Genomic DNA, 12526 nt, shown 5'->3' with positions numbered 1-12526 from the left:
CTTTTCTTTTCTCCTCATGCCACATTCAGGCATACAAATGTGCTGGCAGGGACCAATACCGCTGTGTTTTCACTTCGACAAGTTTCTTTTTGATTCTCAGATTTTGTAACTGTTCAGAGATGTGAAGTCAAATAATAAAGGAACGTTTCTTGTCTGAACTGTAGATTTACCTTTAAAAAAAGAAAACACTCCAGTAAGTCAACGATCGACTTCTTAGGTGCTTCATAATATTTGATGAATGATCAAAAACCGACAGCAAAAAAATATCAACATGCATTTTAAAAACCTGCACCTCTACCACTTGATCACAAATGAATACGAGTACTCACACACCTGCACTTATAAATATACACACAGAGCAATGTAAATATATTTAGTAATATGTGCTCAATATGGTTTAATAAAATAAACTATTACTCAAATAAATATAATGAAAAGTAATACTGAAATAATTATTTTTTCTTTGCATTTCTTTCTCAAAAACTTAAGGCCACGTCACTTGATCAGTTCTCCTCCATGTGTGTCTGTGGGATCTATCCCACATTCACATACAAATACACAACGTCCCCACAAACTGAAATAACAGATTGCTGCCGCCCCCTGCGGGCCAGTGGAGGTAATGCAGGACAGCCCAGCAGTAATGATCCTCACAATGGCAATAAAAAGCTTCAACTTATTTTTCAAATATTGACTGTCATATAAATATGAACATTCGATTTCATTAAGTATTCAACAATTTGTGGGGGGGGGTACACTTATGTTGTTTTTTTCCAGACTTACTTTGAACACATCTACCATAACTGACTGTCTCTTGCAAATTTCCCAACCTGCAGACGGGTTCTCTTGTAATTTGGGTTTTATTTTAATTACATTTTCTTTTTGTGTTTTTTCTTTTAGTTGTGAAGTATCTGAAAGGCTCAGTGACAAATGTAGAAAAACTTGGTTTCATATATTTTTTGTTTGTTTGTTTGTGTGATTATAATTTTGAAATTCTAACTTATTCACACAATGAATCTGTACGTTTTTCAGTTCAGGTAAAGACCTTTGTTTTATAAAACCTATAAAAATTGAAAATGTACATTAAGATAGTTTTTTTTTTTTAATGTAAGAAATCAGTCCTGCAATTTGACTTTAAATTTTAGTTTCCACTTCATTTCCATCAATAGTTCTTTGGTTAATGATGCTGATGCATCTGGTAACAATATTCATTGTGATCATGAAGCCCTGTATAAATCTAAGTGTATTTTAGTCATGAAATGAACTATATATTCCTCAAAAATACTCCTTCAGTAGACAAATTTATGTTGCTAAAGGTCTGACTCTGACCGAGATTCATGTAATTGGCCTCTGAATTACTGGTTTCTGTGTCTTCTTGGAGCAGGAAACAAGCAGAAGTGGGTTCCCCTGATGATCGAGGTGAAGTCCGAGGGCCCCAGAGAGCGCTCGGCCTCCAGGAACAACAGCAGACAGAATGAGAACCCGCGGCTTCCCCCCAACGCCAGGAACGACCTCCGAGGTCAGTCCGTGGTCGATGATGCAGGAAATAGAAGAAGTTGATAATGAGCCAGTGTTTGTGTGTGGAAAGGAGGGAGAGTAAGTTTTAGTTTGCAAATATTGCGACACCTGTGATGAACCCCACCAAGAACACTTTGGTTTTTCTTTTATACCCTAATCTTGGAAGAAACCAAAGTTCTTATTTCAGTGTGAGGTTCCGTTGCTAACAGGAGTGTCTTCCTGTTTCCCGACAGACTGGCACAGTCAGAAGTACGAGCGGGAGTGGCGCGACGACCACGACGAGGTGTCCAGCGTGAAGAGCGAGGGGGCGCCGTTCCGCGGGGGCTTCAGAGGCCGCGGGCGTGGCAGAGGAAGAGGCCGGGGGCGAGGCCGAGGAGGAAGAGGTACGCACAGCGCTGCACCGCGCACACAAAGGCCAGATACGAGAATTCTACCTGCTGCGCGTCGGTCCGGACATCCTTCATCCTTCATGTGCAGTTTCTGTGTAACACAGTTCAGACACACAGTCCTCGCTGCAGTTATGATGAAATATTAAAAACAATCCCCACACTTCATTCACACATTTCAGGGTTTAGCTCGATAATATCAAAGAGACACTTTGGATCTTTCACTTTATTATTCAATGAACTTTACACTTTATGTTAGTAGAAATAATATATTTATTTACATCGTGGTTCAACAAAACATCTAAGAATTAAGCAGAAAAGTAAGTGTTATAAGATTGGAAATAATAAACAGGATTGTAGCCAACCAATTATGTAATAACTGCCAGTGACGTAATCATTTTGTGTATAATCCAGGTGATAACTTGCCAACCATGATGCAGCATCGTATGTATCCTCAGTGAACGAATATGACGACTATCCCGTCCATTATACATATTTTTGATAAGCAAACTGCACCACACCTCCAAAAAAGCTTTTTTCCCCCCAAGAAATGTAGAACTTTATGTATTATTCCTAATTTTAGCTGCACCTATTATTTCTAAATACGACATTATTGGCTTATTACATTTAAAATGATGACAGTATTGGTTGTTGCAAAGCTATAGCTGAGAGGGAACAAAATAAAGACTACATGGTTTAAATACAGCGATCATACCAACACACTTCCACCACTTCCTGCTCTGGCAGGAGAAACTTCTGGCTGGGGTTTTTTTTTAACACTGCGAACGAGGCAGTGCGACGCCTCCTGCTGACGTGCTGTGGAAGTGATGAGCTCCTCATGTCTCTTCTCTGACTCTACATGTGTGGAGAGAAAGTTTCACAACTCTGATCTCGGCACTCGTTGATCCTCGCTCAGTCTCATAATGATGATGAAGTTTAAATCAATTCAAAGAGCGGCTCATAAAATGTTGTTCGCTGGCTGCGTTTTAGCTGTGAGAGCTTTTTTTTTGTTTATTTATTAGTACTTATTGTCTATTTGATCTGATTCTCAATTGACCTGACTGATTAAATACATTATTTTTTACAATAATAATATAAATGAGCTTGATAAATATTATTACGGCTCTGGCTTGATAGAAGATAAACTTCTGAGTGTCTTCTGCTGCAAAATGTTCAATTCTTCAGTATTTGTTTCTGTTGAAATTGGGAAATGTAATACTTCCAGGGGTTTGATCGGTGATGAGTCTAAAATTCCTTCTTTGATAATTGTAGATCATTTTGTGGAAATCCCCATGGTCAATACATTTTTTTAGGTGGAAGAAAGGTTTTCTGTATAACATTCTTTTAATTCAAACGAATTACTTTGTGCCACGAAACCAGTGAAATTGAGCCAAAACATAAGCGCAAACTAACTATCACTAATTATCATCAATAATAACAATAATCAACTGAGCAAATAAAAGTTTATTTGCTGGATGACTTCAGAATATGATCATAAAACTCTATAAGCGTTTCTCGTGTCACATGAAGCATTACTCATGCATTACTACAGTTTTTAAATGAGCTAAATCTTCAGTAAAATGAGTAAAGAACTGTAAAAAGACGTGGGAAAGTAAATCATGTTAATGATAAAGTGTCGGTCCCCTGTAAAACAACAGTGGGCGTGTTTGAATGAAGCTTTGACCGTGACTGAGCCGTTGCTCTTCGTGTTCAGTTGTATTCCCCCCCCGCCCCCCCCTTGAAGCTGAAGTTGCTCTCACACTGGCTAGTTTGACCCTGACGTTCCCCCACTGAGGCGCAGTACCGACCCAGAGGGCGTTGGAACGAGAGCGAGGCTTCACATCCAGCAGGAGAAGCCAGTTTCCCTGGAGGCCTGCTGGTTTTGGCAGCGCCGGGCTCTTTTCACTTTTCCCTCCCTCGCTCCTTTCCTCTTCCTCCTAACCTGTTTAGACTTCATAAAACGAGTGAGACGGAACCAAGACTGCAAATAACTCGGAGGGAATGTGTAAAATTCAGTTTGAATCTCCGTGTGAGAACGCTGTTGACTGCAAGCAGCCGTGAAGAAACAAACCGGAGTTGATGCCGAGCAGATGAACTTTGTCTCTTGGTGTTTACTCGGCTCTCATGTGAGCCTTTCTCTACAAACCCCTACACACACACACACACACACACACACACACACAGCCTACATCTGCCAGGATACGCACAGCCCACATTCCCCCGGACCATAACCAGAACTAAAGAACTAAATAAGTGAGGAAATACCAAAGACTGAGCTTTTAGCAGGACGTGAAAACAGAAGCGGTGAAAGTGAAGCAGATGGCAGTTCTAATGGAAGAAAAGAGTTAAACAGATAAAGTATGTGGATGAAAGTGAGCTGTGATCACAATTGTGGTTTGGTTCTTGTAAAGTGAGTGGCTTCTTCAAGTTTTGTTTTTCACTCAACCAGGCATTTAGAGCTTTATGATAGCAGATCATGATGTCTTTGTTTGAAAGCTTTTTATTCTCATCCCATCACCTTTGGTTGAATTTGATGCGAGTTCTTCACAATCCCATAACTCTTAAGACCTTTTTTAATATCTATAATATTTAAAACTAGCAGAAAGCAGATGAATTCAGGTCGCTAAGCAGATACTAATCATTCCAGCACCCAGTACTTTCAGATTAAAGCACTTAAAATGCTAAACTTGTGTTGCATTTTGGGGGTTTGTTCACACATCAGGGCTCATAATCACTGAAAACAAATGAAAATTCGTAACGTAAGAATGTTGGTACACAATATTTAATAACTACGAGATATGTAGTGTTGAATTGATCTGGAGCAGATATAATCACCCATTGAAATTTCTATAACTAAATGAATGCAGGATGGATATGATTATATCCATAAGACATCAGAAATATCACAAATAAGCAGCTATTACCATGTACTATCTCAGTAAACACAAAGAGTCGATCACAACTAGAAGCAATTAAACTCAGATGCATGTTTTGTGTCTGTAGGAGCACATGGAGGACATGCAAACTCCACACAGGGAGTCCCACCAGACATCCTGGCCGTGAGGCCGCAGTGTTAACCTCTCCACCACCGTTTCTGTCTTCCAAAGGTCACTACGACTACCACTACGGCTACAAGTCCTACGACGTGAAAGATGGACCGTACGGCCAGAAGTTCAGCAACTCTGTCACCTACTACTACGACAACATGAGCAGCAACGACCTCTACACCGTCGACCAGGATCTGCTGAAGGATTACATCAAGAGGCAGATGTAAGTTTGATCAAGTGTGGCGGCGACGCGCCGGAGAGGTTAAAGTCTCTTGAAGGGAGCAGCTTCAGTCAGGCTGCTGCTGTGCTGTAGAAGTGATGAGCTCCTCATGTCTCTTCTCTGACTAAACATCAATGGAGAGAACATTAACTCCTCTGATCTCGGCATTAGAGCAAAACACGACGAAGAAATGACAGGTGTTTGTATGGTTTAGTGTTTTCATTTGGCGTTGCCATGCTGACAATATAACTGCTGCTTTCAGATGATAAAGTTCATGTAAAGACTAATTGTCAAGCACAAACTGTGAGCTCCCTCTGCTGTCTGGAGAGCAGATCTCGCTTCTGCAGATGTGTTGAACCAGGAGTGGTTTTACACAGAACTGCTTCCTTGTGTGTTTTTAAATCGCTCAAGTTCTGTCAGATCGTCTGTTTCCGATTGTTTCCGTAGAAAGTATTTGTTTACACACACGAAAGGTTTTTGTTTTATGATTTCATTGTTTTCTCTTCATCCTAACTGCTTTTAATGACTCTTTTCCTCATGCAACAAAACAAGAGATACTTGCTGACAATCCGTTTTGTGCTGATGTTCATCATATGTCGCCTTTTTTCGTTGTTTTCCCGTTCCTTTACAGTGAGTACTACTTCAGCCTGGACAACCTGGAGCGGGACTTCTTCCTGCGGAGGAAGATGGATCAGGAGGGCTTCCTGCCCGTCGGGCTCATCGCGAGCTTCCACAGAGTGCAGGCCCTCACCACTGACGTCAACCTCATCCTGGAGGTAACCTGTGAACAAAGCCCCCCTAAATGAACTCAGATCCCTGCATCTTTAGTGTTGTAACTGAGCCGCCCTCGCTCCTTTCAGGCTCTGAAGGACAGCAAAGAGGTGGAGGTGATCGACATGAAGATCCGTCGGAAGGTGGACCCGGAGAAGTGGCCCCTGCCGGGCCTCGCCATGGCAAACCAAACCCACACCGACTTCTCCCAACTCATCAACTGCCCCGAGTTCGTCCCCAGACAGTTAACGGATGACCACAGAGGTGAGCAGGAACGATGCAGGTTCTGTTGGTGGATCGCTTCTTCTGCAGGGTCGGAATCTGTTCTGGGTTTTACTAACCCAATGTGTGTCTCGGTGTCTAATCAGGATCTCCCCGAGCTTCCACACCAGTGCAGCAGCTAACCAAGACCGAATCAGACATCTCCAACCTCAAGACGATGCCCAAAGGCCTCTCGGCCAGCCTCCCCGACCTGGACTCCGAGTCCTGGATAGAGGTTAAGAAGAGGCCCAGACCTTCTCCTGCCAGACCCAAGGTCAGCTCAGAGGAAACGTCAACATAGAAACATCTGGAGTCCTTCTGCGTTCACATGTATTTAGTTTTTTAGAAATCAAACGACCGCTCTCCCATGCCGCCATTTAGAAAAAATAAAACAAAAAACAATCATATTCACTTTTTTGTAACTCGATTAGATTAGATTGAATTCCTCTATAAATCCTTAACTTTTAATGTCTTTAATGTTTTTCTGTTTTCTATCACAAACAGTCTAAAGGTTCTGGGAAGTGTCCATGCCAAGTCTTATCTGTAGTGACAGGATGAAAATATAATGTTATCAAATATATTCAAGATTGGATCTTTTAGTATAACACAAACTGGAAACAAATGGGCGCCATGATAAAATATCTATGGATTTGGACTAAAAATGTCAAATAATGTTTTTTATTTCCTCCCGTTATGGCTGCAAAACTATTTTCCAGTTGCAAAGCCTGTGCTTCATTTGATGTTTGCAAAATGTATCTTGTAACTGTAGTGAAGGCAGGAGTTTTCTGTGATTAACAAAAGGTTTTAGGGAAAAGTTTAATTAAACCTCCTTAATTTTGACCGTCGCTTTGGTTTACTAGGTTCTGATACTGAAAATAATAATCTCCTGTAACGCAGCACCTTGAGTAGTAGAGTAGTAACATGAGTCTCCTAGATATTGATTATTATTTCAATGGAAACGGCTGTTTGTATATTATTTGATAAAGAATCATTTATGCAGTCACACTGGCAAAAAGGCACCAGACATTAATGAAGTCATCTGTAAATGTTTGTTCTCTCCTGATTTTATTTTGGTTTGTTGTCACACTTACAACCTGGCCAAATCACTTGCTTTATTATTTTTTTTTAACATTTCTTTTTGCATCGTTCTATCATTCCTTTATGATTTATCTCTTTCTGCACCGTCCTCCTCCTCTTTGTTTGTCTCTGATGGGTTGACTGATGAAGGCCCCCTCATTGCAGCAGCAGCAGCAACAAACGCCGCCGCCTCAGCAGAAGGAGAAAGACGAGTTGACTCGCTCCCCGGCTCTACCGCCCGGCTCCTCGCCCTCCGCCGCTCCTCCTGGGAATAAGGTGAGGCAGCAAGACTGAAATCTGTCACACGGCCATTGGGAGTGACCACCAGTAAACTGAAGAAAAGCCTTAAAAATGTCAACTGTTTGGAATCGTAGCCGAGACCAGTATTTTCAGAGGCTTTCACTTTAAAGAGGAAGTTGGGTTCTAATCATCCACTTTTACTTCTAAGCTCCACTGATTGGAAATATGACACGTAAAAATGAAGATTTAACCCAAAACCATGAGTCAGCAAAACAAAATTGAAACAAACATTTATGTCAGTAAAAATGTTGGTAATCGAAGGTTTTCAGTGGTGTCATGTATCATATTTCTTTTTATATATATAACCAGCCAAACATAAAGTGCCACTTTGGTTTTAGTTTAGGGATTGTTTTTGCTTTTAGAATACAGAAATGATTCTTAGTCAAATTCAAATGAGAATTAACAATATCATTTGTTAAATTATGATATTCTCAAAAAGAAAATTTGTTATAATAATTTTCTTTAAATAAAATATCATAAATGTACAGATTAAATGCTGACATGCTTCTTAATGCTGAATCACCTGTAAACTATTTAAAATCAGTTGATAAATACATTTCAGTTAAAATGAAAAATATTCAGATAAAGGTTGAGTGATGAGAGAAAGTCATGAACTCTTCCTCTTCTTCCTCCTCTTCTTCCTGGTCAGGACGGGGCGGAGCCAGACGAGCCCGAGGAGCTGGACTTCATGTTTGATGAGGAGATGGAGCAGATGGACGGACGCCGCAACACCTTCACCGACTGGTCGGACGAGGAGACGGACGGCGAGATCGACGACCACGACGTCAACAAGATCCTGATCGTGACCCAGACGCCGCCCTACCTGAGGAAGCACCCGGGCGGCGACCGCACGGGCCAGCACACGTCGCGCTCCAAGCTGTCCAGCGAGCTGGTCAAGGTCATCAACGACGGGCTCTTCTACTACGAGCAGGACCTGTGGGACGACACGTACGAGCCCGAGTACGCCACCATCAAGGTGAGGTCCGCCGCAAGAAATGATCCACCAGATCGGTTCTGTCGATCCTGCTTGAGCTTCATTAGGGTCATGTGATCAGGATTACTACACAGACGTAGGAATGTGTCGACATTAAGGATCATTTCTAGAATTTGACAAGTTATTCTGACCATAATATGAACTCACCAACTAGACTTCAGTTCCTCCCGCATGTGGCTTCATGTTTTCTGTGTTTGTAGACGTGAATAGTTTAATTAGCTTGTAAAGCACAATGGACTGAGACAGATTGTTGAAATTTCAAGTTTTTCTTGTAAAAGGACAGTTCATTGAATATGATCGTCCTAATTATATATCAGCACTCTGTTGCATTAAAACAAAGACAGAGATTCATAGTTCTAGTTATTTAGTGATTAAAACGCTATTATTTACCAGTTGGGTTTAAATTGTGCCATATGGGAGCCAAAATGAGTTTTACACCTTCAATAAATTAAAAGATTAAATTTACATTTCAATCTGAAAAAAAAATTTAAAGAAAAAAATTCTAACATTTAAATGTGCATATGTAGTATTGTATTAGATTAGATTATAACACAATATATTTATGTTAAATGAAACGAATGAAGTTCCCAGTGAGGACAGGAGACGGGGCGTCTCTGTGTTGGTTGAACTTGTATCTTTAAGTTTCTGTTACATGAGAGACGATGAGAGTGTGTTAAAAAGCAACTATTGCTTCATGACTGTTGATGTTGATCATATGAACCCAAAGCAAAACCGCACGGCTCAGTTCAAGGTTTCACATCTAATCTGTGAACAGAAACAATTAAAATCATCACTTTGGAACAGAAGCAACAGGAATTAGCTAAACGTGGCCTTTAATCGAAGACAGAGTTCATCGTGGGAACCATCACCGACTGAGCGTTTGTTTGGAGAAGCTCAGGTAAATAACTTGAACATTCCCGGGTTTTAACTTCTGACCGTTTCCAGGTTCCCTCGCTGCCACATTGGAGGTGTTTCTGCCTTCAGCGCTTATGTTCTTCCTCCGTTTGAGCGGTTTCTGGATGTAGAAACCAAACGTCCAGTGCGTTTTGTCCTGTCTTTTGTTGTCGGCGCAGCCCATTGTGGCTTTGTTGCTGTGTTTGTGGGAGCTTCACGCGACCGCCAGCTCGCGGCCGTCCGGCGCCGTGTGTTTTTAAATAAACCCCGCACACCAGGCCTCGGCCTGAGGGGTCGGACCGGCGGGCCGTGGGCGGGGAGAGAGAGAGAGAGAGAGGGAGAGAGAGAGATGGACGCTCGAGGATGTGCGGACACCCGGTGGGATGAGAAGCAGAGTGTGAGTTGTTCTGATGATCTGTGTGTTGTTCTCTGGATGCTGAGCTTGTTTGTTGCTGGACGTTACAAAAGCTGATCTAAGAGTTGTGGACCCGTGGAACGTTCAGGGTGTGCGCATGCGGATGTAACCCCGCCGGCGGTCGTGCTCGAGTCAGAGCGCTGAGCGACACCGGCCAACATGAGGGTGAAAAAGATGTTTTTGGCAGCCATGTTTTGCTGCTGCATCTCAGTGTCCAAACTGCTGCAGATCAGGTCGACACTCACAACCTCTCCGTTGGCGTTTCCTCAAAGTCTTCATCACGTTAAAACCAGATCTTTTCACCTCCACAGCAAGAAGTGGAGAACTTCAAGAAGGTCCACCTGATCAGCCGCGAACAGTTTGACTGCTTGACCCCCGAACCCCCCGTCGACCCCAACCAGGAGGTCCCGCCCGGCCCCCCACGACCCCAACAGAGTGAGCACACACACACACACACACACACACACACACACACACACACACACACACACACACACACACACACACACACACTACTGCTGTTATTATTGTAACCGAACACGTTTGTAGAGTGTGATAGAAACCGTTTCCTCCACCTTCAGTCCCCACAGACGCCTTGGCCAACAAGCTCTTTGGAGCCCCTGAGCCCTCCTCCATCGCCCGCTCGCTCCCGACCACCGTGCCCGACTCGCCCAACTACCGCAGTGCCCGGACGCCGCGGACGCCCCGCACGCCGCACAGGAAGGACCCCACCATGACACCGCGCTTCTACCCCGTGGTGAAGGAGAGCCGGCCGGTCGACGCCAAGGTGAGCGGAGCCGAGCGAGCAAACGCTTCAGAGGCGAGACGATCCCACACAGAAAGTGTTGAAACGTTTTCCCCGTGTCCTTCCAGACGCCGAGGAAGAGGAAAACCAGACACAGCTCCAACCCGCCCATGGAGTGTCACGTGGGCTGGGTGATGGACTCCAGAGAGCATCGATCCCGCACCGCCTCCGTCAGGTGAGCAGGCAAAACTTAATGAGTTGAGAAAACATAGATCTTATTGAGAAATCTGCACATTAAGTACACGTCAAAAAATTACAATTTCTACAATCAATTAAAGGAAAACTACGTTTTTCCACTAATTTATCTGGTGTTGCCTGAGATATTTCTATAAAGAAGCGATAAATAAAGTTGCACCTTCACTTGTCTTTGCGTGTTTGTTTGGTTGTTTGTAGAGCCTTTTTGTGATTTTCCACCAACTACAATTTGCCTGAAGCCACAAAACCTGCTGAAGAAAAAAATGCCTTCATGACATTTATAGTTGATGGTTTTAGCTTTATTAGCAATTTTAAGCTTTTGTAGTGATTTTATCTATTTGCTGTTTTTCTTGTTTTTTATCAGTTCTTAGTAATTCCAGGTGTTTCATCCATTTTTAGTGTGGTGATTAGACCAATAAAAAAAAACAAAAAAAACTACAGTGTGGACAAAGAATAAAAGTGAGAGCAAAATGTTTATGTACATAAGGTTTTCTAACTCCTATCTCTCTTTCGCTTCCTCTTGCTCTCTCCCCTCTCTCCCTCTCTCTCAGCTCTAACGCCAGCCCGTCGGAGGGAACGCCCGCCCTGAGTAACATCGGCTGCACGCCGCAGTCGCTGCCAAAGTTCCAGCACCCGTCACACGAGCTGCTGAAGGAGAACGGCTTCACGCAACACGTTTACCACAAATACCGCCGGCGCTGCCTAAACGGTACAAAGTCCTCGACGCCGCAGAGCCGCTCGCTGGCATAATAATCCCGCTCCTGCCTTCTGACAAAAACCCGCGTCTCTTCTCCCCTCCAATCACAGAGCGGAAGCGTCTGGGAATCGGCCAATCGCAGGAGATGAACACGCTCTTCCGCTTCTGGTCGTTCTTCCTGCGGGATCACTTCAACAGGAAGATGTACGAGGAGTTCAGGCAGCTGGTGGTGGAGGACGGGAAGGAAGGATACAGGTAAACATCTCGGCTCACACGGTCCTCACCTGCCACATTCTACCGCTTCTGTCTGGTTCACTTCGGTACCTGCGTGTTCCAGGTACGGCTTGGAGTGCTTGTTCAGGTACTACAGCTACGGACTGGAGAAGAAGTTCAGGCCAGACATCTTCAAGGACTTCCAGGAGGAGACGACGAAAGACTACGAAGCCGGTGAGGAGAGTCGAGACGCGGACCGTGTTTTTAAACACGACGTCTCACTCAGGAAGAAGAATGTTTGAAGTCACTTCTTCTGTCTGATGTTTTGTTTTTGTTTTTTCCTGCTGGTCACAGGTCAGCTCTACGGGCTGGAGAAGTTCTGGGCCTACCTCAAGTACTCTAAAGCCAAGACCATGGAGATCGACCCCAAGCTGCAGGAGTACCTGAGCAAGTTCAAACGTCTGGAAGACTTCAGGATTGATGTAAGTCCAGTTGTTACGTGGGGATACTTTCACATTTAAAGGGGTTTCATTCACATTCAAGTGAAACGAGGAACTTTCCTCTTAGTGAGCCGAGGCGATGGTGGAGACGGAAAGTCAACTGAACTGGTCGAAGTGAAAAGAGCAGGACTGAACGAAAAACATCAAACTGATCTTAACGTCACAGAGATGAACCAGTGTGTTTGGTCTTCCCCCACAACCTTCCAGAAATAGGATGGATTACATGCAGAGATTAA

General features: G+C 43.4%; 1 protein-coding gene across 3 annotated transcripts in view; it reads left to right on the top strand.

Annotated features, from left to right (window-relative positions):
- The window catches only part of larp1 (La ribonucleoprotein 1, translational regulator), a 47523-nt gene that overhangs the window by 33336 nt on the left and 1661 nt on the right, over nucleotides 1-12526 (top strand). Inside the window, exons 6-20 of one of the 3 annotated variants that reach the window (XM_080483645.1) lie at nucleotides 1382-1516; nucleotides 1749-1898; nucleotides 5009-5171; nucleotides 5800-5944; nucleotides 6029-6203; nucleotides 6308-6474; nucleotides 7446-7553; nucleotides 8227-8553; nucleotides 10192-10315; nucleotides 10462-10667; nucleotides 10754-10860; nucleotides 11432-11589; nucleotides 11688-11832; nucleotides 11915-12024; nucleotides 12145-12272. In XM_080483645.1, coding sequence (XP_080339771.1) covers nucleotides 1382-1516; nucleotides 1749-1898; nucleotides 5009-5171; nucleotides 5800-5944; nucleotides 6029-6203; nucleotides 6308-6474; nucleotides 7446-7553; nucleotides 8227-8553; nucleotides 10192-10315; nucleotides 10462-10667; nucleotides 10754-10860; nucleotides 11432-11589; nucleotides 11688-11832; nucleotides 11915-12024; nucleotides 12145-12272 — 2348 coding nt within the window. Of the gene's footprint in view, nucleotides 1-1381; nucleotides 1517-1748; nucleotides 1899-5008; nucleotides 5172-5799; nucleotides 5945-6028; nucleotides 6204-6307; nucleotides 6475-7427; nucleotides 7554-8226; nucleotides 8554-10191; nucleotides 10316-10461; nucleotides 10668-10753; nucleotides 10861-11431; nucleotides 11590-11687; nucleotides 11833-11914; nucleotides 12025-12144; nucleotides 12273-12526 lie in introns of all 3 variants that reach the window. The other 2 variants (XM_080483644.1, XM_080483643.1) reach the window with 2 other exon arrangements.

This window comes from Lipophrys pholis (genome assembly GCF_963383615.2).
Source record: "Lipophrys pholis genome assembly, chromosome: 16".
Classification (NCBI taxonomy): domain Eukaryota; kingdom Metazoa; phylum Chordata; class Actinopteri; order Blenniiformes; family Blenniidae; genus Lipophrys; species Lipophrys pholis.
Note: the sequence above shows the minus strand (reverse complement) of the source record. Positions and strands in the feature narration are given on the sequence as shown.